The sequence below is a fragment of the Vidua chalybeata genome, chromosome 17 (genome assembly GCF_026979565.1).
Source record: "Vidua chalybeata isolate OUT-0048 chromosome 17, bVidCha1 merged haplotype, whole genome shotgun sequence".
Classification (NCBI taxonomy): domain Eukaryota; kingdom Metazoa; phylum Chordata; class Aves; order Passeriformes; family Viduidae; genus Vidua; species Vidua chalybeata.
Window position 1 is genome coordinate 6,162,686 of NC_071546.1, and position 21,374 is coordinate 6,184,059.

The 21,374-nt window shown below is 49.8% G+C and overlaps 1 protein-coding gene across 2 annotated transcripts; it reads left to right on the top strand.

Moving 5' to 3' along the window:
• The first annotated feature begins 524 nt into the window (after positions 1-524).
• ADA (adenosine deaminase) lies at positions 525-20,641 on the top strand. 2 transcript variants are annotated; one of them, XM_053958851.1, is made up of 11 exons: positions 525-597; positions 7,634-7,695; positions 10,841-10,963; positions 11,078-11,221; positions 12,039-12,154; positions 14,387-14,511; positions 16,082-16,153; positions 17,053-17,154; positions 17,887-17,954; positions 18,354-18,483; positions 18,884-20,641. In XM_053958851.1, exons 1-11 carry the CDS (start codon positions 562-564, stop codon positions 18,983-18,985), a joined length of 1,080 nt encoding a protein of 359 aa, XP_053814826.1. In that variant the 5' UTR covers positions 525-561; the 3' UTR covers positions 18,986-20,641. The 2 variants fall into 2 exon arrangements, with proteins under 2 accessions (XP_053814826.1, XP_053814827.1); XM_053958852.1 differs by lacking the exon at positions 525-597 and adding an exon at positions 1,297-1,389.
• The last annotated feature ends 733 nt before the right edge of the window (positions 20,642-21,374 follow it).

Here is a 21,374-nt window from a genome sequence, read left to right on the forward strand (position 1 = left end):
AATAAAGTGAGTCACTAAGCAGCAGGTTTGAGAGCAGGAAAGGTTAAAACAAACATTGTTGAATTGGCTAAAGACTGAAATCAAAGCTGAAGATTGCTTTCCTGTTCTTCAGGCTGAACTATCATGTTTTTCAGTTCCGTTTTCTGCCACTGTTATAGTTGGAGGAGCAGCTCCTGAAGGAAACTCCACTGGCATTGCATGAAGGGTTTAGATTAAATGTGAGGGAGAAATTCTTCCCTGTAAGAATGGTGAGGGTGACACAGGCTGCTCAGAGAAGCCGTGGCTGCCCCTGGATGCCCGGCAGTGTCCAAGGCCAGGCTGGACGGGGCTGGGAGCACCCTGGGGTAGCGGCAGGTGTCCCTGCCCATGGCAGGGGGCAGGAATGAGATGCACTCCCGCACTCCCCACAGCCCAAGCGCTCGGTCGCTCGGTGCCTGCCCCGGGCCCGGCGTGCGCAGGGCGGGCCGGGGCGGGGCCGGCGGGGGCCGGGCGAGCGGGGCCGGCGGCCCGGGCGCGGAGCGGCGGCGGCAGAGCGGCGGCAACGGCGGCGGCAGCGGCAGCATGGAGCGGGCGCAGAGAATCTTCGGGGGACCCAAGGTGGGCTGGCGGCGTTGCCGGAGGCGCAGGGCCGGGAAAGGGGCGTGCACCGGCACCGAGGTGCTGCGCACGGGAGCGGCGAACGCGGCGCGCCCGGTGCGTGCCCGGGGCTGAGGTGCCGCGCTCCGGTCGTGCCCCGGGGCTGAGATGCCGTGCCGGGGGCTGAGGTGCCGTGCCCGGGGCTGAGGTGCCTCGCTCCGGTCGTGCTCCGCAGGCGAGCGGCCGCACCTGCTCTCCGCAGCCCGGGGCTGCACCGGCTGGCAGCGGCGGCACGGCCGGGCCGCTCGCTGGGGCTGTGCCCCCCGGGCCAGCGCTCCGGTGCTCCCCGCAGGGACGGGCACGGGCTGTGCCGGGTGTCCGGCGTCCCGCACACCCCGCCGCCGGAGCGATGCGGGTCAGGCTCATCTCAGCGCCCGGCCGGGGACACGGCTCCGCCGGGCTGGGGATGCACAGGTGGCCTGGCTGGGGAAGGGGCAGGCTCTGAAGGGCCCTGCATCCCAACCGCTAACGTAGTCTGCTAAAACAGATGTTTTCTCTTGTGTTTTTTATTTTGTTTTGGGGGTTGATTTTGTTGGTTTGGGGTGCTTTTGTTTTTGTTTTTTTGGGGTTTTTTGTTTTTTTTTTTTTTTGGTGTGTTTTCGTGGTTGTTTGTTTTTTTTTTTTTCTCTTACACATTTAGTTCAGTTATTCCTCAGATACCCATGACAGCACTTCGAAGCACTCTCTGACAGCAGGCATCAGTCTTTCACTCTCTCCACATCCTGTATACTACATCTCTAGCAGGACCATACGGTAATGTGTTTATTATCTAGATTGTAACCTAGGGGAGGAAGAAGATGAAATAGCTGTGGTTAGCAATAGTCCTGTATGTGATGGAAGAACACTGCCTGTGCTGAAGAATGGCTCAGCTCTCACGCTGAGGTTTGGGTAAGGTGCTGTACGGGAACAGGTCTGCCAGGTTGGGCTCTTGTGGGAATGTAGGAGTCAAGGCAGAGGAGACCAAGAAAAGTGATGTGAGAGTTGTGGTTCTATTCTGGGAGAATGTGAGTGGTGGCAACTGCTTGTGGCTTTTCCAGAGAAGAAGATTGTCTCCAAAACCATGAAACAATTGGGAGATTTTGCTGCTGTTTGCATCCTCTCCCACTCCCAAACCGTTTATCTCTCAGTTGAGTTTGCACAGGAAGGTCTGACATACTTGGAAAGGGTGGTGTGCACAGGTCTGACTCTGTCACTGTGGTTCCCTTTCTAGGAAGCTGATTCATGCAATAGCAGGCAAACCTTGATACCAAAATCCAGGTAGCATTGGCAGCTGCTAATGGTTTAAAGCCTTTTTAAGTCCACTTCAGTTTTGGGAGATGGTGGTGCTTCATCAGCTCCACTAAGAAAAAAGGCTGTTGATTCACTCCGGTGATTTTAAACTTTTGGTTGAGAGAAGCAACTTATGTTCTTCTTTCTTTTGTGCTTCCACTTTCCCAGTGTATAGGAGACTGGGATACCAAAGAGAAAAAGGATACCTTGGAAAAGCTGCAGGGTTTGACTGCTAAGATCAGACTTCTGTTGTCTGGCTATTGGCAATTATGGGACTGTTTTCCCTGACTCAGGCAGTCCCTTTCAGTCCTGTGAACCTGCTAAGTCAGGCTTGGGGAAAAAAAATGGGCCTGAAGTCAGTTATTGAGCCCTATTCATTCCTCTGGATCCTCTGCCATTGGGAACGATCAGTTTTGTGTTTTAGAGATGTTTCTGGTAACTGGAGCAGGTTCTGCCCCAGCTGAATGTGGGGCTGGGGCTGCCTCTGCGTTTTTCAGGAACTCGCTGACTCCCAGTGACTGCAGTGATGAACAGGGAGCTGTGGCAGGACAACTTTGAATCCTGCTTATCATAGGCCATAAAAGAACAGAGAAGTTTGATGTTCCTTTGATGTCAACCATCACTCTTTCTGTTCCACAGCCAGAGCAGAGACCGTGTCCTTGCTCACTGCCCTCTTCTTGTAGGCCAGCCCCATCTTGGGGGCTTCAGGACATGTGGCTGTCTTCTCCTGCAGCTCCATGTGCCATGCTGTGGAGAGCAGAATGGGTAGGGGTTTCTAGGGTCAGCCCACTCTCTCCAGCAACTGGTGTAGCTCGTTTAATAATCATCAGGTGGCATGGGGAAGGTGTTCCTGCGGGGCACACTGTGTGTGTGTCAGCCTCTCTCAGAAGAGTGGCTGCTGACCCAGCCTGGGTGGTACCAAAGCTGCCTGTGCTGGCTGTACCCAGGGGGTTTGGGTGGACATCCTGCCCCACTCCCTGCAGCACTGCAGACTCTCCCTGCCTATCATGGGGACTGCGAGAGCACGATGGTGTGTAAGGATGATGTTGGATTTGGCTCGTCCACTTCTTGTGCACAGCCTGACCCCTGACTTGGCACGGTCAGAGCCTGGTGCTGCTGAGACTGCACTGAGCTCAAGCCAAACCTTAGACAGTGGTACCTCGTGTGCTCAATTCTTTAATAATGGGGTACAGGGATGCTTTTGGATAACCTTCCCAGATCCAGGTGGCAGTAAGAGGTTGTCTTGGTGCTGCACAAAGTGTCAGGACTCTGTTTACTGCTCTGAAGCTGTGCCTTGCTCCAGCCAGGGGTGGGTGTGAGCTCTGTGATGGGTTGGTGGGCACATGGCGCTGCCACCCCATAGGAGCCATCACCTGTGATGACACACAGCCACCATCACCTATTAACGTCACCAGGAGTCTCACACTGAGGTCAGTGGTGTAGTTGGTGCTGGGAGGGCGGTACTAAAGGCTGCTCAGCACTGGAGCATCCTCCTCTTCCTCAGCCACCAAACCCATCAGTCATTGTCCAGATGCACAGAAAGCACAAGTATTTCTTGCAGTGGAGCTCTGTGAGGCTTGGAGTCTCCCATGTTTCTCTTTTAAAGGCTCATCCCTTACAGCACGCGACAGGTACATCTCCCAAGTGCATTTGTGGTGTCCTCAGGTTTGAGGATAATGCTGTGCTACTTCCACTTCACAACTCTCTTGAGCCACTCTCTCAACTCTTGCTTCAAAATAAGCATTTGAGATTAACTTAGGATGAGGAACTCTTTGTTCCTAACAGCACACTTCCTTAAAACGAGACTTTGAGGAACATAGTTGTTTTTTGCAGTGATTTGTCATGCTTATCAAATAATTGGCAAATTACAGCTGTAATTACCCTAGTTTTCAGCCATTGAGATTAACAGAATAAGCCGAAATCATCACCTTTCAAGAGGCTGATAAATAATCCTGGGCAAAGTCACTGTTAAGGGTTTTTAAATGATGCAACTTTATCAGCTGCCTGATTATCTATTGATGTCTGCTGGAAACCTCACAATAAAAGGGGCAGACTGACTTTGGTCATTGTGTATATTTTTAAAAAGACCCTAACACCACCTAATACAGAAAATCCTTCAAGTGCCTTAGCTTGAATGGCTCTTTTTATGCCATATAATGGGCAAGCTGAGCAGGTAACTGCTCTGCCATGGTCCACTGATCAAACCATAATAGAGAAATTGTGTTGGGTCGACTGTGGATGAAAATACTTTGAATGTTTGGCTAAATTTTCCGCCTTAATTTCACTGAAATGAAAATAATCAGGCTTGATCTTGGAATGGAACATACTTGTTTGAGTACCTTCATTTTGTGTTTGAATTATTTTTGAAGCTTATTATATTACGTCTCAAAGAAAACATTACAATATTTTCAGAGAAGTCAAGCCAGAGCCCTTAAAACTTCTCCTTTTTTAAAAATCCAATCCAACTTGCTGATATCTGCACTAATGAGTCATGTGCCATGGTCAAGCTAAAACTTTTTTTGCATGAAAGTGGAAATTGCTGGGTTTGCTCTGATGGCCTTGCTGGGGGCTGTCTGTGCTGAGGACACACAGTTTACAGCCTTTTGAACGTTCTTTGAAACCCATCCATCTGGCTTTCAACAAGCCTGGAGTGAAACTAGAACTTTTATTGGATTATACTCTGGGTTTTTGATGCGCTGGTGGGAGGTCAGTGGAGGTGCAGGAGGGTCTGAAGCTGGTCCTGAGGGTCCTCACTGTACCTGGGAGAAGAACAAAGCTCCTTCCTCAGGAAGGCGTTGGAGCGTTCTGCTGCTTTCTTGCTCTTCATCGGAGCAGGTGGCACCACATCCAGCTGGGCTGTGAGAAGGGAAGTTATCAATCTGGTCTAGTGGGTGGCATCCCTGCCCACGGCAAGGTGGCTTGGAACTAATGACCTTTAAGCTCCTTTCCAACCCAAACCTTTCTGTGATTCTATGATCAGTGGTCCTGGAATGGTTGAAGGCTGCTGCCCAGTGCTGGTGCAGCCTGTGGTGCTGTCCAAGTCCTTCACCAGATGTTGAGATCCCAATATCATGTGTATGCTCATGCTTTCTCTACAAATAAATTGGAAGGTTCGGGGTGGGAGACCACATGCACGAAGGAGCAGAGAGCTCTGGAAGAAGCACTGGGCTCCTGCATTCACCTAATTTCTGCTTGTTCAGGCATGGTCCTCTGGAGCCACAGTTCAGAGAAAACTCTTTCATCCTTATCTGGGTACTTTCCTTGGCTTAAGGCAAGGTCGTGTCACCCATTTGTATGTGGAAAAGACTTGTGCTTTGTTTACCCAAAACAAACACGCAGGAAGAGAGCTGAAATGTAATCTGCAGTGAGCAGCCTCCCACAGACCTGGAAGCACTCAGGGTTTGCGAGCAAGGTGCCTGGGGCAGATGAGCTGCTGAGTTGTGCCTCTGCTGATTGCTTCCTTATCTGGAGCGGTGTAGGCACACTTCCATCTTCTCTTGAATGTCCTTTGGCCTTCTAAATAGCATAGAATAGTCCACAGCTGCAGAAAACTCTGCTCTCAAGCACAGGGCTTGAGGAAACCCAAAACTTTTTGGGTTGAACAGCATTGCACAAGGGTTTCTTAGCACTTGGTTTAAGTGTCTCCAGACCCAAAAAAAAAAAAAAAAAAGGCTGGCAGGGGACAAAGAGCCTGTTGCTGATATTGGAGAGGAACTTGCTGCTTTACAAGCATCTCGCCTGCAGAAGAGGCAGGAGGAGGTGACTTACAAAGATGAAGGATGCCACAGAATCTGCTTTCTTACTGATGGAAATGTCATGTTGGGATGTTCTTGCAGGAAACACTTGAAAAGTGTTTGAGGGAGAAGACCTCAACAGGTTCAGGTTGCTTTGTTTTTCAATGCAATGTAAGCAAATTTGAAGCTTGTATCTCCATCAGAAAGTCATGAGGGCTGTTGAATACCTCAAGGGGTGGATCTTGCATGGTTTTGAAATAAGAATTGGAGCTCAAGAGTGGAAAACATGCCAGTCATCCACATCTGGCATGCAGACCATGTTTGTATCCTGTTATTTTATTTGCTGCTTTGAAGGACATTTAGTCCTCATAAGCAGGATTGCATAACTCAAGGAAGGGGGAAAGATCAGGTTTTGCCCTTCTTAAATCTTCCTCTCTGTAGATTCAGATGGTATCTTAATGGTGGGAGCAGTGGCAGGGATGTGTTTTTACAATCTGCTATCAGTGGTGTCTGTGGCCGTATCCATGACCCCTGGGCCAGCTGATTGATTGCCACCAGCCGTTTGATCTATCCTGAGCCTGCCCCACCTGCGCTTTGCATCCCACCAGTGTTTCAGTGGCAGCTTCTTGGCCATCATGTGGAGATGGCCTGAGCCCCAGCACTGTCCCTGCCCTGCCTTTTGCAGCAGCAGTGGCCAGTGAAAGCCCTGGCAGTGAGTCAGGTGCCTCTGCCTGCAGGGCAGGTGTGCAGGGCTGTGTGTGGGGATGGGAGCGAGCTCCTGGGCATCAGTGCACGCCCCAGAGATGGGCACTGCCAGCCCTGTGCCAGGAGCTCACGTCACCTGCTCTTGGACACTTGCTGGCACTGCTTACTCAGTTTTCTCCCAGCTCCTCGTAGTTATTGTTTGATACATACCCTGACGCCAGAGGGTTTGTGGGTTTTAATTAGTAACCCTGGCTAGTTTAGTTATCCATGCAGATATCCAGCCCTCTTCTGAATCCTACTCCTTTCTTACCCTTGGCAGCCTGCAGCTATCATCTATGCAGGAAAATGCCTAGATGTTATAACTAAATGTCCACAATGTTATAACTAAAAAGAACCTTGTGTATTAAGTTTCTAATCTACAGTTTCATTTATAAATACAATAAAATCAAATATGTATTTTGTAGACTATTCTGTTACTTTAAAGAAAACATTTCTGGAAAGATGGATATCTAACTGAAACATTTTACAGCTAATATTTTCCTTCCCAATTCGACTTCCAAATCACATTTGTCATGTTCCTCCGAAAGCCCCAGCTGGCTAATGGAAAAAGCTTGCTTTTGCTTTTCTGGCTCTCTTTCTCCAAAATCCAGTGTTTCAGCAATAATGGGGAAATAGGGCTTCAGAGTGAAAAGACCTGAGTCACTGTCCCATTTTTAATGAGTAAAAATTTAAGTGTTTTATTTTGAAACCTTTTTACCTCTATGGGGCAACTTGTTATTATTATTTTTTTACAGCACCTTGTGCCGTGGGACTGACCCCTTGTGTAGGATTAGAGAGCCTGTAAGCCCTGATAATACCATGTAATTAACAACCCATCAGGAGCTGATTCTTGGAAGTGAAGTCAAAGTTTTCATGTAATGACTCTTAGCAAATAAATTAGGGTTTGGCTTCCTGTGATTTCTAGGAGGAAGCAAGCTGAAAAGTTAAGGTGTTTGGAGTTTGCTTTTTTCACTCCTCCTGAACTCTAAATAAGTATAGGGCAGTTCCTCAAAATTACTGGAAACAGAATAAATTTCTAAATATTCATTAAATGTGTGAGCTGCAGCAAAATACTTAGACAATACATAGATATTGAAAAATAAACTTTATAATAATTATATTTAAAAAATGTTTATGTGTCATGACTTTGTCCCTGTATTGGCTACATTTATACCCATGTGAGCACCTATTACTTCTCTCTGAATTATTGTTGCAGCTCAAGAGTGCCTGACCCATTTCTCTTATTGCAGGTAGAGCTTCACGTCCACCTGGATGGAGCCATCAGACCAGAGACCATCTTGTACTTTGGCAAGTGAGTTGTGGGGGGAAATAAGCTCTGGGAGCTGCAGTACAAAGGCATCCTCCCTTCTGCTTCTCCAGCTCTGTGACAGAGGAGCTCCTGCAGGCAGCAAACCTGGCTGGTGCTGGTTCTGTCTCTGCCCAGACCTGGCTGCACAGTGTGAGGGCACTGAGCACACCCCAAAAGACAGGGGGGCTTCCCTGCTAGCAGGAATGTGACTGAGGTGGTCATGGGTTTGTGAGCTGGGCAAGCTCAGAGGAGCCACCATGAGAAAAGTCCAGAAGATGTCTCAATGAGCTGCCTGCTGTTGAAGTGTACCCAGGACACAGCAGAGGTGCTGTATCCTCATTTCTTTTTCCACATTCCTAACTGCAAAACCAAGTGGAATGGCAGCAGGCCAGGAGTGCTGTATTGGTGGTGGTGCTGCTACACGGTTTGAGAGGAAAAACCAGCTTGGGTGCCCTTGCCTGCCCTGCTGCCATGTGCATTTGAATCCCAGGCTGTCTGCCTGGGGTCAGCAGGCAAGGGCTCACACTGGTGTGAGGGTGACCCAGGGAAGCATTTGGCAGTACTTTTGAGAGAGGTTGTTTCCTTGACAGAGCCCACGTGCATCTTCCTTCAGTGTGGATGGTGTGGGAAGCATGGGGTGAATGATTAACCTGTGCGAGGGCCTGGCTCCACATTTGTAAGCAAAATAAACAAGATTTCCTCCAGCTGTCACTGATACCCTCACATCAAGAAGGTGGCAAGGGTAGGGATTTCGGGGAATGGCTCTTAGGCACAGCTCTGGGAGGAAGTCAGTTCTGAGGAGGATGGGAAGTGGTTATAGCATCCTCTGGGCACAGCAGATTCCAAGGCAGTGCAGTCCTAGGGAGAAATATTCTTTCTGGAGTAGCTTTTTCTGCAGGGCCTGGCCATACTTTTTGCTGTGCAGTCAGAGAAAGAAGAGTGGGTCAGGGCTGTCCATCCCATGTTTTTGCTGGATGCTGGCATGGTGAACCCAGGGTTCCTGCTGGTGGGCTGCAGGGCTGGAATACAGGTCCAAAGGAACAGAAGAGTTGGTGCTGACTCCCTGAGGCTCTTCTGGGTCCCTCTGCCTGCAAACAGAAAATGCCAGTGTAGTCCCCTAGGAGAATTGTAGGAGCCCTGAAACCCAGGAGGCACTGGCTGTCCGGGGATCTTGTGCCAGGATCCTTTCTTAGGGCAGAAACTTTCATTGCCTGAGCGTGTGCTGAGTTCCCTCTTATTTTTAAACAGCCCTGGCATCCCCCTGGGCTGCCGGCCCTCGGGTGGAGCAAGGCTGTGCTATTCATGGGCTCTAAAAGTTGCACTCACACACACACAAACCAGTGGGGCAGTGCAGAGGGCTGTAGGGGACTGACTGCCTTAATAACCTCACCCTGGGCACAGAATGCTGCTTGTGGTCTATTTTTAAAGTTAAAGAGCTGGAAATAATTTTGCTAGGTGGTGTTTGACCATGTAGACAGAACCCCAAGCTGCTGGGATGTACAACCCCCCATTGGGCAGTGCACTGCTGAACTCAGCTGTTTTTAGAAACTTTGTCTCCAATTCTGTCAGGTCTGGGTCAGTCTTTGCATCATTCCTGCTCAGCCAAAGGGCTCAGAGGTGTGACAGACCCCTCATGGGGACTGGGTGTCCCCAGGAGAGGTGCCCTTCTGTGGTGGGATGGTGTTCATGGTGCTGCCCGTGGCTGGAGGGAGCTGCTCTGGGCAGGACACCGAGGTGGCAGTGAGGACAAACATGTTCCCCTCTGGCCACTTTGCTTCAAGAAGAATCCCAGAAGAGGGTTGGATGGGGCAGCAGCAGCTCCAAAAGCCACACTGGCATGATCCACCAGATCTCCTCATCCAGTGGTTCCAGTGTGGATCATCCCAAAGCACTGCCACTGATGCCTGCAGGAAGGCAGTGCTTCAGGAAGCACATGAAAGAGGTCAGGGAAGTGGCTTTGCTGTAGGAAACTTTCCTGTGGCAGGTGGAGGAAGGTACAAGTCGGTTCCTGGAGCAGAGACTGATGTGTCAGTGCCACGGAAAGGGCAAGGCAGGGAGGAAAACTGATGCCTTGGCAGCCATGAGTGTTCCCTGCTGAGTGCCAGCAACTTAATCTGTGCAGACTGCATGTGAGGGCTGAGCATGGGGCTGGTTTCCTTCCTGGCTGAGTGGGGAAGGAGCAATGTTTACCAAGCCCAGGAGCGGGGTCCTTTGGACTGTGTCCCTGCATGGCTCGTTGGGATGGGTGCTGGCAGCACAGCACTAAAGCTGTCTGTGGTGTTTTGTCTCTATTAGCAGAGTTCTTCCATCAATCAGCTGTAATTCGTTGTGGCAGGAAAGAGGATTAAAAACAAATGTCTGGTTATTATTCCAAATTTGTTTTGGCCTGTGCAGGGTACCAGAGGGCGGGGGGTGACAAAGCCTGCCCAGGAAGCTGCAGCACCCTTGGCTGGCAGCCCCCCTTGATCTCGGCTGTCACCACCCCAGGAACACCTTCACCCACACGGTATTCCAGCTGCTTCTGGGAAAGATGGCCTCTTCCCTCTTGGAAGCACTTATGTGGGCATTAGCGTGTCTGTCCCTTTGGTGAGAGCAGTTGCTGCCCTTTGTCCCTGTGTGGGAGGAGTTCCTGTCACAGGAGATGCCACCAGGATGCTGGGCTCAGGAAGCAGCAGGAGCTGCTGGCACCAAACCCATGAGCCACAACACTTCTGCCTGTGTGATCCCAGGCCTTGGAGCATCTCCTTGAGTTTTTAATCCTTTGCGCCTGCATAAGTGGAAATTAACTCTTCTAAAGAATTTTGGCAATTCTGCTGCTAGGTCTAGGAGGTGCCAAGAAATAATCCAGAGCCCCTTTAGATGAACTCCTTCTTAAGCTTAAAATGTGCCCTGGCTGTGTTCCTGCCGGGTCAGCCTGGGCTTGTATTTTGGTTTGTTTGTGCTTAGCCTGTGTTTTGGATCGCCTTCCTCTCTGCTGAGATTCAGGGCTCCATCCGTGAGGAGATTTTGGAAGGACAGTGTGTGCTGTATCTTTCCTGTGAGGAAATGATGGTTGATGCTGCCAGCTTTGGATGCAATTGGTGTATAAAATGGACTGATTAAAAATGTGATAACCTTCCCTGTCAGTAACATGTGATTTCGTTTCCAGGAAAAGAGGCATCCCTCTCCCTGGGAATACTGTTGAGGAGCTCCTGAAGTATATCAGCTATGACACGCCGCTGTCACTTCCCGAGTTTCTAGAGAAATTTAATTATTACATGCCTGCCATTGCGTAAGTACCCTGATTTTGCTTTTGCCCCCTCGACCCTTGGCAGGATCCCTTGGCTCAGCCTTGGAGGTCCCCTGTGGGCCCTGAGGGTGATAGGTCCCACTGCCATCCCTGCAGGGGTGACCGTGAGGCAGTGAAGAGAATTGCCTACGAGTTTGTGGAAACAAAAGCAAAGGAAGGAGTCACCTACGTGGAGGTCCGGTACAGCCCTCACTTCCTGGCTAACTCTGGTGTGGCTCCCATCCCCTGGGGACAAGCTGAGTGAGTGATCCTGCTGTGCTGGGGAGCTGGTGGGTGGCTGGTTGGGCATGGAGAAGGCATCCCCATGCCAGTCAGCCACTGTGCATTCAAAGGCTGCTGTAACAAACCTCCTTTCTCCTCCCATGCAGCGAGAGCCAGCATGCTTCCACCTCTCTCTCCCATCAACAGGGTTTTTCATCTTAAACACCTCTGTGTGCTGCAGTGTTTTAATGTCCCTTGCTCTGGGCACTGAGATCTGCATGTGCAGAGCAGCTGTGCTCAACCTCCTGGCTGAAGCCCTTCCCTGTGAGAGGGAAAGAAATGTCCACATATGGACTGCCTGACCACAAAAAGGGAGTTTGAGATGGCAGAGGTGGTGGGTGGTGTTTGAGAGGGCTGGTGGTCTGACCCCTTCCTTTCATGTCATCCCCCCTGTGATATGTGCCTCTCAGTAAATCAATGCTGGGCTCTGGGGCCCCTCCAGAGTGTGCTGTGGTAGGTGCTGAGCCCTGGGCTTGCCCCTGCCTGGCTGCAGAGAATTGTGTGCCCTAATCAGAGCGACAAAGAGGGGATTCCTCTGATCAGGCAGGATGGGCACCCAGTTTCCCAAGGCCTTTCTGAATCTTAGTGTCATCTGTGCCTGCTTCAGTGCCAGGTACCTGGTAAATGTGGCCGTGGCATGGGTGTAAAAGGTGCTCTCGGGCTCTGACTGGTTTCATTGGGCAAGTGGGACCTGGGGCAGCCTGTCCTCCCGTGGGGATGCTGGGCTGGACCTGTGGCTCCTGCCTGCCTCCCTGGCAGTGTCTGGCCTCTTGCTGATGCCTTTTCTTCCCTGCAGGGGAGACCTCACTCCAGACGAAGTGGTTCAGCTCGTAAATCAGGGACTGAAGGAAGGAGAAAGGGATTTCCACATCAAAGCCAGGTCTATTCTATGCTGCATGCGCCATATGCCAAGTAATGTATTGCAGCTGCCCTGCTGCTCTGCTCCCTTCCCTGGGGCTGGGGGGACGTCCCTGGGGCTGGGGCTCTGCAGGAATGTGGGGACAGCCCCAGTCTGTGGGGCTGGTGCAGCACCAGACAGTGCTGAGGAGATTCTGGGGGTCCTCTGCTCCTTTCACTGTAGGGCAAAGGTCTGCTGGAGGCAGGAGTGGGGGTCTGTGGGTACAACCAGTATCTGAAAGGTCTTGCTAGAGGCACAAAAGGGGCTCTTCTGTCCTCTCCTGGGGCAGCTGTGGTCTCTGCTCCCTGCCCAAAGGCCAGAGCTCACCTTGGGCCACTAAAAGCCATTGGCACAGTGAGCACTTGCATGTGCCATGAGTGACCGGAGGTCTGAGAGCAAATGGTTGTGGAAGGAGGACCAGCATGACATCTCACACTTCCCTGCTCATGGTCCTGCAGCAGGATGCTCCTTCCTTAGCCTGGGTCATGGGGCAGCCAGAGGATCCACTGGCAGCAGCCGGTCTCTGCTGAGTTAAGCTGAAAACACAAGTCAGATATACTTAAGGTACATATATAAAATGTTTTTTTATAAAATCAGCAGCTCTGACGAAAAGCTTTGTTGGTAACAGGTGCTGTGACCCAGAATAGGAAGAAAACCCAATTACCAGCATTTCAATGGGCTGCTGACTTTCACAAGCATCTTCTTCTAGGGAAGGATGCAGCCAGAGAGAGGCTGTGTTACAGTAGCTATTTTATGTGAAGGTTTTATTCTGAGTATCTTCATATCTTACACCAGTTTTATTTAGGCTTAGTAGGGTAGATGATGGAAAGATTTTTCCTAGTGAGTACATGATTCATTTGTGTCTAGAAATGTGAAAAATTATATTCTTGGAAGCTGGTAGAATCTTGGTAGATTTGATCGTGGAGTTTTTTTTTTTTTTTTTTCCCTGCTTGCACAGTCAACACCAAACAATACTTTGAAAACTTGATCCTTATATTTCTGGTTTCTAGGGAAAAAATGTTTTTCTTTGTAGAAACTGGAGAGCTGTAAGGCACAGTCACAGTGATCTGCAGTTACAGTCCCTGCCAGTGCACAAGTGGTGAAGGCAGAAGGTGGCAGGAGCATCTGAGGGTGTGTGCAGCCTGCACTTCACTGCAGGAGGGATTGCTGGTGGCATTCTCATACCTGTGTCCCAGGGCACTAGCTGATACCCAGAGCCAGTGGTGTGCTTGATAAAGAGTCTTTAGCAGTGCATTCAGATGTGCTGCACAGTGAGAAGCCACCCTAATTGTAATTAATGAACTGTTGAGAGAAAGGCAGAGATACCAGCCAGAACTGACTCATATTAAAGTTGTTAAATAAAATAATGACTCTAACCCAGCAAGCTGAAAAATGGTGGAAAAAATAGATGATGAAGTTGCACACATCATTCTGGTGTATTCATATGATTTGGGGATTTCCTGTACACAGAAGGTGCCTGTTAATTATTAACACAACTGTTTATCTCTGTTTCTTGGCTTTTCTGCTAGGGTTAAGTGTTATGTGAGCTGGTAGATGCAGTTTCTCTCTCAGAGGTTATCTGTCCTGAGCTGAGAGAATTCTCAAGCAGTTGTTGGCCACTTGTTAGTCTCTTTTTCACTGATGGCAAATAGATAAAACTTCAGCTCCTTCCTATCAGAAGTAGAGTCAAGGATGCCCTACAGGAGGCTGTAGTACAGGGCCCCTGAGAGATCCCTCCCAGCCCAATCTCCTCCCTGACACAGCTCATCTGGTGGGGCAGTTCCTGCCTTTACCCTCACCTTGCCCAGCCAGGGAAGGGATGGAAGCTCAGGAGTTGAGGGATTTCTCCAACACATCATATTACAGCCCCAGGGCAGTGCAGTTCATCTTACCTACAGCCAACTGCAGCAGTCACTACTGCTTGGAAGTTTTTAAATTATTTTTTCCCCCTGCTTGAAGTGAGCAGAAAAACATGATGAGAGCAGTTTTATAGCTGGTGAATGCATTTGATTTCCCTTTCACTGACAACAGACTGATCAGTTGACAGCTTTTATCTGCCTGGAGATCACAGAGATGACAGACCTTTCTAGGAGTTTGCTAGCTTTCTTTTTGAGCATCAAATTTTGGGAAAGACTAAAGAAAATAGCTCTAGCCTTCTAGTTATAAGACCAGGATTTGTTTAGAAAAATGCTGAAGGTGTGACCCTTATGAATGCTCCTCCTGAATCCTGATGCTGCCTCTTCCAGGCTGGTCTCCAGAGGTGGTGGAGCTCTGCAAGAAGTATCAAAATGACTCTGTGGTGGCTGTTGACCTGGCTGGAGATGAGACCCTGAAGGTGGAGAATTACTCTGAGCATAAGAAGGCTTATGAGGTTTGTGGAATAAGTTTTTAAAAAGAAATTACAAGAAGAATATATATCAAGGGGATGTGTGTGAAGGGACACTTTTCAAACTGCAAACAGCTGGGACAGCTTAAAAATTCGTTGCAGCTATTAAAAACATTCAGTTAAATAGAAAAAGTATTTGTTTATATTTCCCAAATGATTAATGGCAGGCATCATTGCTAAAACATGGCCATAGAGCTGGGGCTTGGCATGCTGTGAGTGTGACATGGAACCCAAATCAACCCCCACCCCACTACTGTTGGCTCCTGGGGCTTGGTGAAACCACAGCCAAGGGTGGAAGAGACTGGCCTTTCCAGTCTGGCAGAAATCACCCGAGGAGCAGAGCAGAAGCTGAAATTTTGCAGGGCTTTTATCTGATCATCTCAAATGCAAACACTGGAATGGCTTCAGGAGCCTGATCCCAGGCTCTCACCAAACCTCAGCCTTTGCAGTGGCTCCAAGGGAAGGGAAGGCCTCACTCCTCTTTGCTGGTGGAAATTTGGGGTTGTTAGTCCCCACCATCAGTGGGGGAGGAGGTTGTGCACCATCACTAACAAAAAGGGTGGTGGTTTGCAAGCAGTGCTCAGGTCTGAAAGTACACGGGGCTTCCTTGGGGTCCTCACCCCATCAGTGGGAGCTGATACAAGGCAGGCCTGCACTGCTGTGCTCAGTGAATGGGGTGATTACAGACAGTGACACGGGAACGGGTTCATTAACTCATGGCAAGGCAGTCTCATCCTGCCCTGGTGGGCCAGCAGTACCCAGGTCCATCCTCTGTCTGAAGGATGCATCTTGTCTCTGTGCCAGGGGCTCACTCAGGCTCTGAGATGCTGAAGCAACACCCCCCTCCCATCCATATTAAGTAACTGAAAAACACTCCTGAGTGCAAAGCCCTGAAGGAACATCTGTGGAGAGCATCTGCTGCAAGATGGGGCTTGCAGCCTGTCTGCTGCTGCCAGCTGGGTGGCCCTTCTCCAGCAAAGCAGGAGCCAGGCTTCCCTCCAGGCTCCATGGCTTCCCAAAGCCCAGGTGGCCTGTGACCCCTGACAAAGAAATTTTCAGGATGATCATGGAGCTGCACCCAAAGCTGCATTCACAGGGTCCTTAGGGCTTGGCTGCCTCCACCCCAGCCTCTTACAGTGTCAGAGCATTTCTTCATCTCTGCCCTGGGGAGCTTCAACACCTTTGCACATGGCTGCAGCTAGCCAAAAATGTAGAAGTTCCAAAGCATGGAACTGCTGCAAGTTTCATGCAGAAAGGCAGGTGGGTAGAGGAGCTCAGAGCTTGCTGCTGTCTGGAGAGGAGGCAGTGGTGAACTCACCCAGGGTTAAAAGCCTGTGAAGAGCCTGGCTGGGCTCAAGTGGAAGATAACCAGGATTTTTAAGTGTCTCTCTATGTGACATTACCGAGCTCTTGCTGCTCTTGGGGTGCAAGGCTCGTGATCTGTGGGCTCTTGGCACAGGAGCCTTGCTGTGCCCCCGAGAGCAGTGCCAGCCCCAGAGCTTGCTGTCCTTGCTGCAGGTGATGGGACAGGAGCATGTTCTCCCTTGTTTTGCAGGAAGCTGAGAGGTGTGGGATTCATCGCACCGTCCATGCTGGGGAGGCCGGCCCAGCTGCCATGGTCAAGGAGGTACGAGGAGTTCCTGACTCAGGGCAGAGAGGGACAGGGTGTGAAGTGCCCTGCACCAGGCACAGAGGCATCCAAATCCTCCCCATTTCCATAGCAAAGTGAACCCTGGGTACTTGGGCGTGGGAACCCAGGGCACAGGGAATATTTCTCTGTCTGCTCTGAGGGGTCCTGACCCCCAGAGAAGCACTGACTTTGACCCTCCTCATTCATGGAGAAAGCTTCCAAGACTTCAAGATAGACTAGAGTCCACAAAAGTGTGAAATAGATTATTGAGAGTAGTATAGCATGTCACTTGGGTGAGAAATTTAGGTTTTGGGATTTTTAGTATGTTGTAGATGGGAACAAGATGGAGATTTTAGGGTGGAGACAAATTGTTCTTTGCCTCCTTCTTCCTTCTTCTTCATGGGTTTGGGTGATGTCTTGTAATTGGGCAGAAAAGTCTGCATTGCAGGCTTTGAGGGATCAGTTATTGGGTTAGAAGGGAAAATAATCTAGGTGTCATTTCTTAATTGGATTGTTTAGTCTTAAAAGACCTTGTAACAAGAGATTGTTGGCCATTTTTGCAGTGCTTTTCCAGCATGCAGAGTCTGGTATAGACAGCATGCAAAACTTCAGATAAGATAACAATAAACAGGAAGCTGAAGACCGAAAAAGTCCCATGCATCTCCTTTTCCTGACACAGAACTGCTCCAGGAGGGTTTCCCCCCAACAGGGGAACCCCCAGGGAGGGGCCCAACATGGGGCCAAGAAACAGATAATGGGCACAGATCCAACCTGATGGCTGGAAAAGGGCATCCCAGGAGCCAGCCTGGTGGTGTGGGCTGTACCAGCAGTGGGATGGGAGCAGGCAGGGCCTGAGCTGTGCTTGAGGCTCTGAGTGGTTTTCCTGTGCTCTCTAGGCAGTTTATGTCCTGAAGGCTGAGCGTGTTGGCCATGGATACCACGTCGTGGAGGACCCTGAGCTCTACAAGCAGCTGCTGAAAACAAAAATGCATTTTGAGGTAAGGATGTGTGGTGGGACTGTGACAGCCAGGTAGGTGCTGTCTGAGTGGAAAACAAGCCCTCACTCAGGCTGTGCTACAGCCAGGGACAGGACCTGACACCCAGCTGCTGAGCATGTGTACAGTGATGTTGTGTTTATGCCCAAAGCTCCACAGGAAAAGTGTTAGGGACAAACCTGTCTGTTTTTTGGGATGTGCTGCTGGGAGCACTGGTGTGCACAGCAGCTTGTGGGAGGGATGTGGCAGAAAGAATGGATCCTTGTGTGGCCAAGGATAAATTCTGGATTTATAAATGCACTGATTTATACACCTCAAGCCTGAAGGCTCATCCTTGCACAAATCAGGCTGCTGTACCAGAGCAAGCCTGCTTGGAGGGTGGAAATGCCTGGGAGTTACAGTGCATGTAAGGATTTCTTTTGCTTTTCCCCAGAATGGCCATATCCAACTAACAGAGGGAAAATGTACTTAATGCAAGTGGTTTTGTAACTGTGATTGGCACAGGGCTGGTGACTGACTGGCCACGGGCAACGTCCCACAGCCCCTGTCACAGTCCTGTGGGCTCCATGCATCCATATCCTGGGACACACACTGGTCTGTCAGAGTAGTGCTGAGGGGCAGCTGTGAACAGAGCTCTGATCTGGTTTTACCAGTGTGCTGAACTATCTGTGTCCACAGCTGGGGTTCAGATCCATGTGATTGATTCTGGTTCTCATGCTTAACTCCCCCAAACAGGTCTGCCCTTGGTCCAGTTATCTCACTGGAGCATGTTCTCCGGACTTCACCAAACACCCCGTAATACAGTAAGACTTCTCAACCACGGGAAATCTCAAATGACCAGGATTTGGGTTGATTACAGCTGTTTTATTGCTTTACAAAGCTAAGGCACATCTAATGATGTAGGACAATGTGGCACACCCATTGTGGCACGGGAGAGCCTGGTGTGGGGGGTGTCCCTTGGGGCGGCTGTCCTGTCCCTCCTGCCCTGCTCTGAACTATGGGGCATGAGAAGCTACACCCCAGCCACTCCTGGCAGGTCAGTGCAGAGCCATGGGGGGACAAGCTGAGCCTTGTGCTTTTCTCCAGCAGTGCCAGCTGCAGAGACAGCCCCGAGGTCATTGCTTTTGTTGCATTTCACCCTGAGAACTGCACAGTATCACACCCAGTGTTCTGCCCAGCAGTTTAACCTGATTTCATTACAGATTTAGGAAGGATAGTGCCAACTATTCTCTAAACACAGATGACCCCCTCATCTTCAACTCCACCATTGACAAGGACTATGGCATCGTGAAGGAACACATGGGATTCACTGAAGAGGAGTTCAAGAGAGTTGTAAGTCAGCCTTGGCTGGGTGCTCTGCTGGTGTCTCAGTGAAGCCCAGAACAACATGCTATTTTTTCTTTATAAGCTGAAGAATTTTTAATGGAAACCAGAAAATTCTGCTCTGGCCTTGTAAGCAGGAAAGTAGGACCAGGTTCAAAGTACATATCCCAAAAATTCCTGAGTATTTAAAGACCTTTGCTTTGTGCTGGTCTCATTTCTCCTGGGACTGCTTCTAGTGATGGGCCAGAGCAGTTGGCATAAAATAAGGCCATGGAAATGAATCTGAGAGTGGAAACTTTACACTCTCCCTCGCCTGTTGCTGCTCAGAGCCAGGTGCTGGGATGTGCACAACTGTGTGTTCATGTCTGATGTGTCTTAATGTGCCTGTGTTCCCCCTCTGCCTCCTCAGAACATCAACGCAGCCCAGTCCAGCTTCTTACCCGAGAAGGAAAAGCAGGAGCTGCTCAACAAGCTGTACGAAGCCTATGGGATGGTCCCCAACGCATCGTGACCGTCCCTGGGAGCCAGCGTGGAGTAGGGCTCTCCTTCACGAGTGCCTGACTCTCCTCTGTGCCAGTGGGAGCACTGGCAGGAGGTGCCCAGAGTCAGTCTCTATTCCTGGCAGCCCTGTGTTGACCCTTACAGTGCTCATCAGAATCAGACTATCACACACACCTACTTGTACCCCACAATCTCTCTCCTGAATGGATATCCAGCTTCCTGTCCTGCTGCTGTGCAAGCAGACTGGATCTGCCTGCTGGCCTGACTCCCTTCTCCATCTGCTGGTGTTTCTGTACTGCAAATGCAAACAGAAGAACCTCCCTTATGGTTTTTCCCTCCCTCTTTCCCTGTTTTACCTGTCCTGTCCCACTGACCTGCCTGGCCCTTGCCTGCACTTTCAACTCTGGCTGTGGCCTGGGTTAATCTTCACCTTTCCAGGGAAGAGGTGTGCTAGTGCTGGCAGGGAGCGAGCAGCCCTTTCAGACACACAGGCTTTATTCTTGTCCCTGTGGGGGGGAGGGTCTGGTCACAGCTATATTTACCCAGGGTTAGTCTTGTACTAACAAGACTGGAACAAGAACAAGCTGCAAGCTGGTGCCCCTGCCTGTGCACAAGTCTGAAGGGCATTTAAAACAAAATAGAATTTTTTTTTTGGCATCCTTTCTTGGAGAAGAACTCCCATGTATCAGGCCTCCCAATGTCACTGCTGCAGAAGTGCACACCTTGGGCTCAGGCCCCAGCTGTGCTCACAGCTGGCTGTGACCATGCTCGCACATGCAGAGGAAGTTGGAACCTAATTTTACCACTTCAGGCCAAAATCTGCCTTCTGGGATTTTCCCCACCTTTTTACTCATCTTGGAGAACTCCTGTGAACTGCAGTTTGATCTTCCTCTTACTTTTGTTTAGGATTTGGAAAAACCGTGATTGATTGCCTGGTTTAACAATTCTGCCCTCTTTCTGATTTGACACAATCATTAGGCACTCTTAAGGCTGAATAAGTAAATTAACTTGGACCCAATGTCACACACTGACTCAGGTCCCATCTGATTGCTTCTCTCACTCAATTAGGACACTGGCTAGAAGTCAGATCTTCAGTTTGGTGTAGAATTTATACTGAGAAACTCACCAAAAATTCCTTAGTGATTTTATGGCATTATAGTGTTTTTACTCAATAAGCAATAGAGCTGTGCATCCAGAGATGAGACCATTGTTTTCTTACCTGAGTGTGTGGTGTGCTTTAGCATCCCAGGGCTCTGCCAAGATGCTCACTCCAAAGATACCGTACCAAAAAATTGCCTTTGAAAAGGGGCCATGGTCACCATTGCCACAGACAGACCATGGACTGGTCCAGTCTCAGCCAGCAGTGATGGTCTGCTGGGAGTATTTCCATTCTTTCTGGCCTTCCATATTGGTCTTCAGAGTAAAATACTCATCTCTGAAGTACGTGGTGCATATATACACATAGATAGATAAAAGAAGATGAGAGAGTGATTTTCTTACTTTTATAAAGCAAAAGATAAAGTATCACTTTTAAGGACATGATTGTGGTAAGAAACAGGTTTTGGGTCATTTTTCTCCAACAATTGTTTCTGAAGAAAAGTTGCTTGTTTGGATTCTGGACAGTTGATTGTTAATCCTGTTTAATAAAATAACAAATTTATATTAAAAGAGAAATCCTTGTGCCTTTCTGTTCAAGGGTGACTGTTAGGGACTGTGGCCTGTGGTCCTCAACCCCTGCTAGACCACATGGGTTCATTGATAGGTGTGATGGGGGCTCTGGTAGCTTGATTGCTGCCTTCTCCTGTTGCCAGGTTGGAGCACTTTGGCAGCCAGAGGGAAGCCTGCTCCCTTGCCAAGCAGCCCAGCTGGATTTATGGATTTATGGCTCCAGGCTGTTCCAACCTCCCCTGTCCTTTTCCCTTCAGTAATCCAAGGGATGTGTACCACTGCTAGAGCAGCAATGCCATCACGGGGTACTCTCCAGGTGTTTCTCAAAAGTAGTCACTTTTTTTCCCTGTCTCCTGGGTTTTGCACAGTTGGTTGATGCTCAGAGCCAAAGAGGGGCAGTCTGGGCTGCTGGGCTACACTGTCAGTGCGGGCAGGGGAGTGTTTGCCCCAAGGTTTTTGGGTTATTTAGTGCTTGGTTAGGCTTTGACGGGTCTGGCATGCCCGTGTTCAGCTGAAAAGAAGGGCAGGGAGCATCCTTGTGCTCAGCAGCTTTGCAGATCAGGATGTGGCTGGATTAAGGCAGTGCCCTTGGTCTTTCTGCACAGTCAGTGACAGTGGCTGAGCTGGCTGTCACTTGCAGGGGGAACCCGATGCCTCTCACCCATCCCCTGAGAGGAGCTGGCCAACAGGTCCCTACTCCTCTGCCTAAATATAATTCTGAAACAGATATT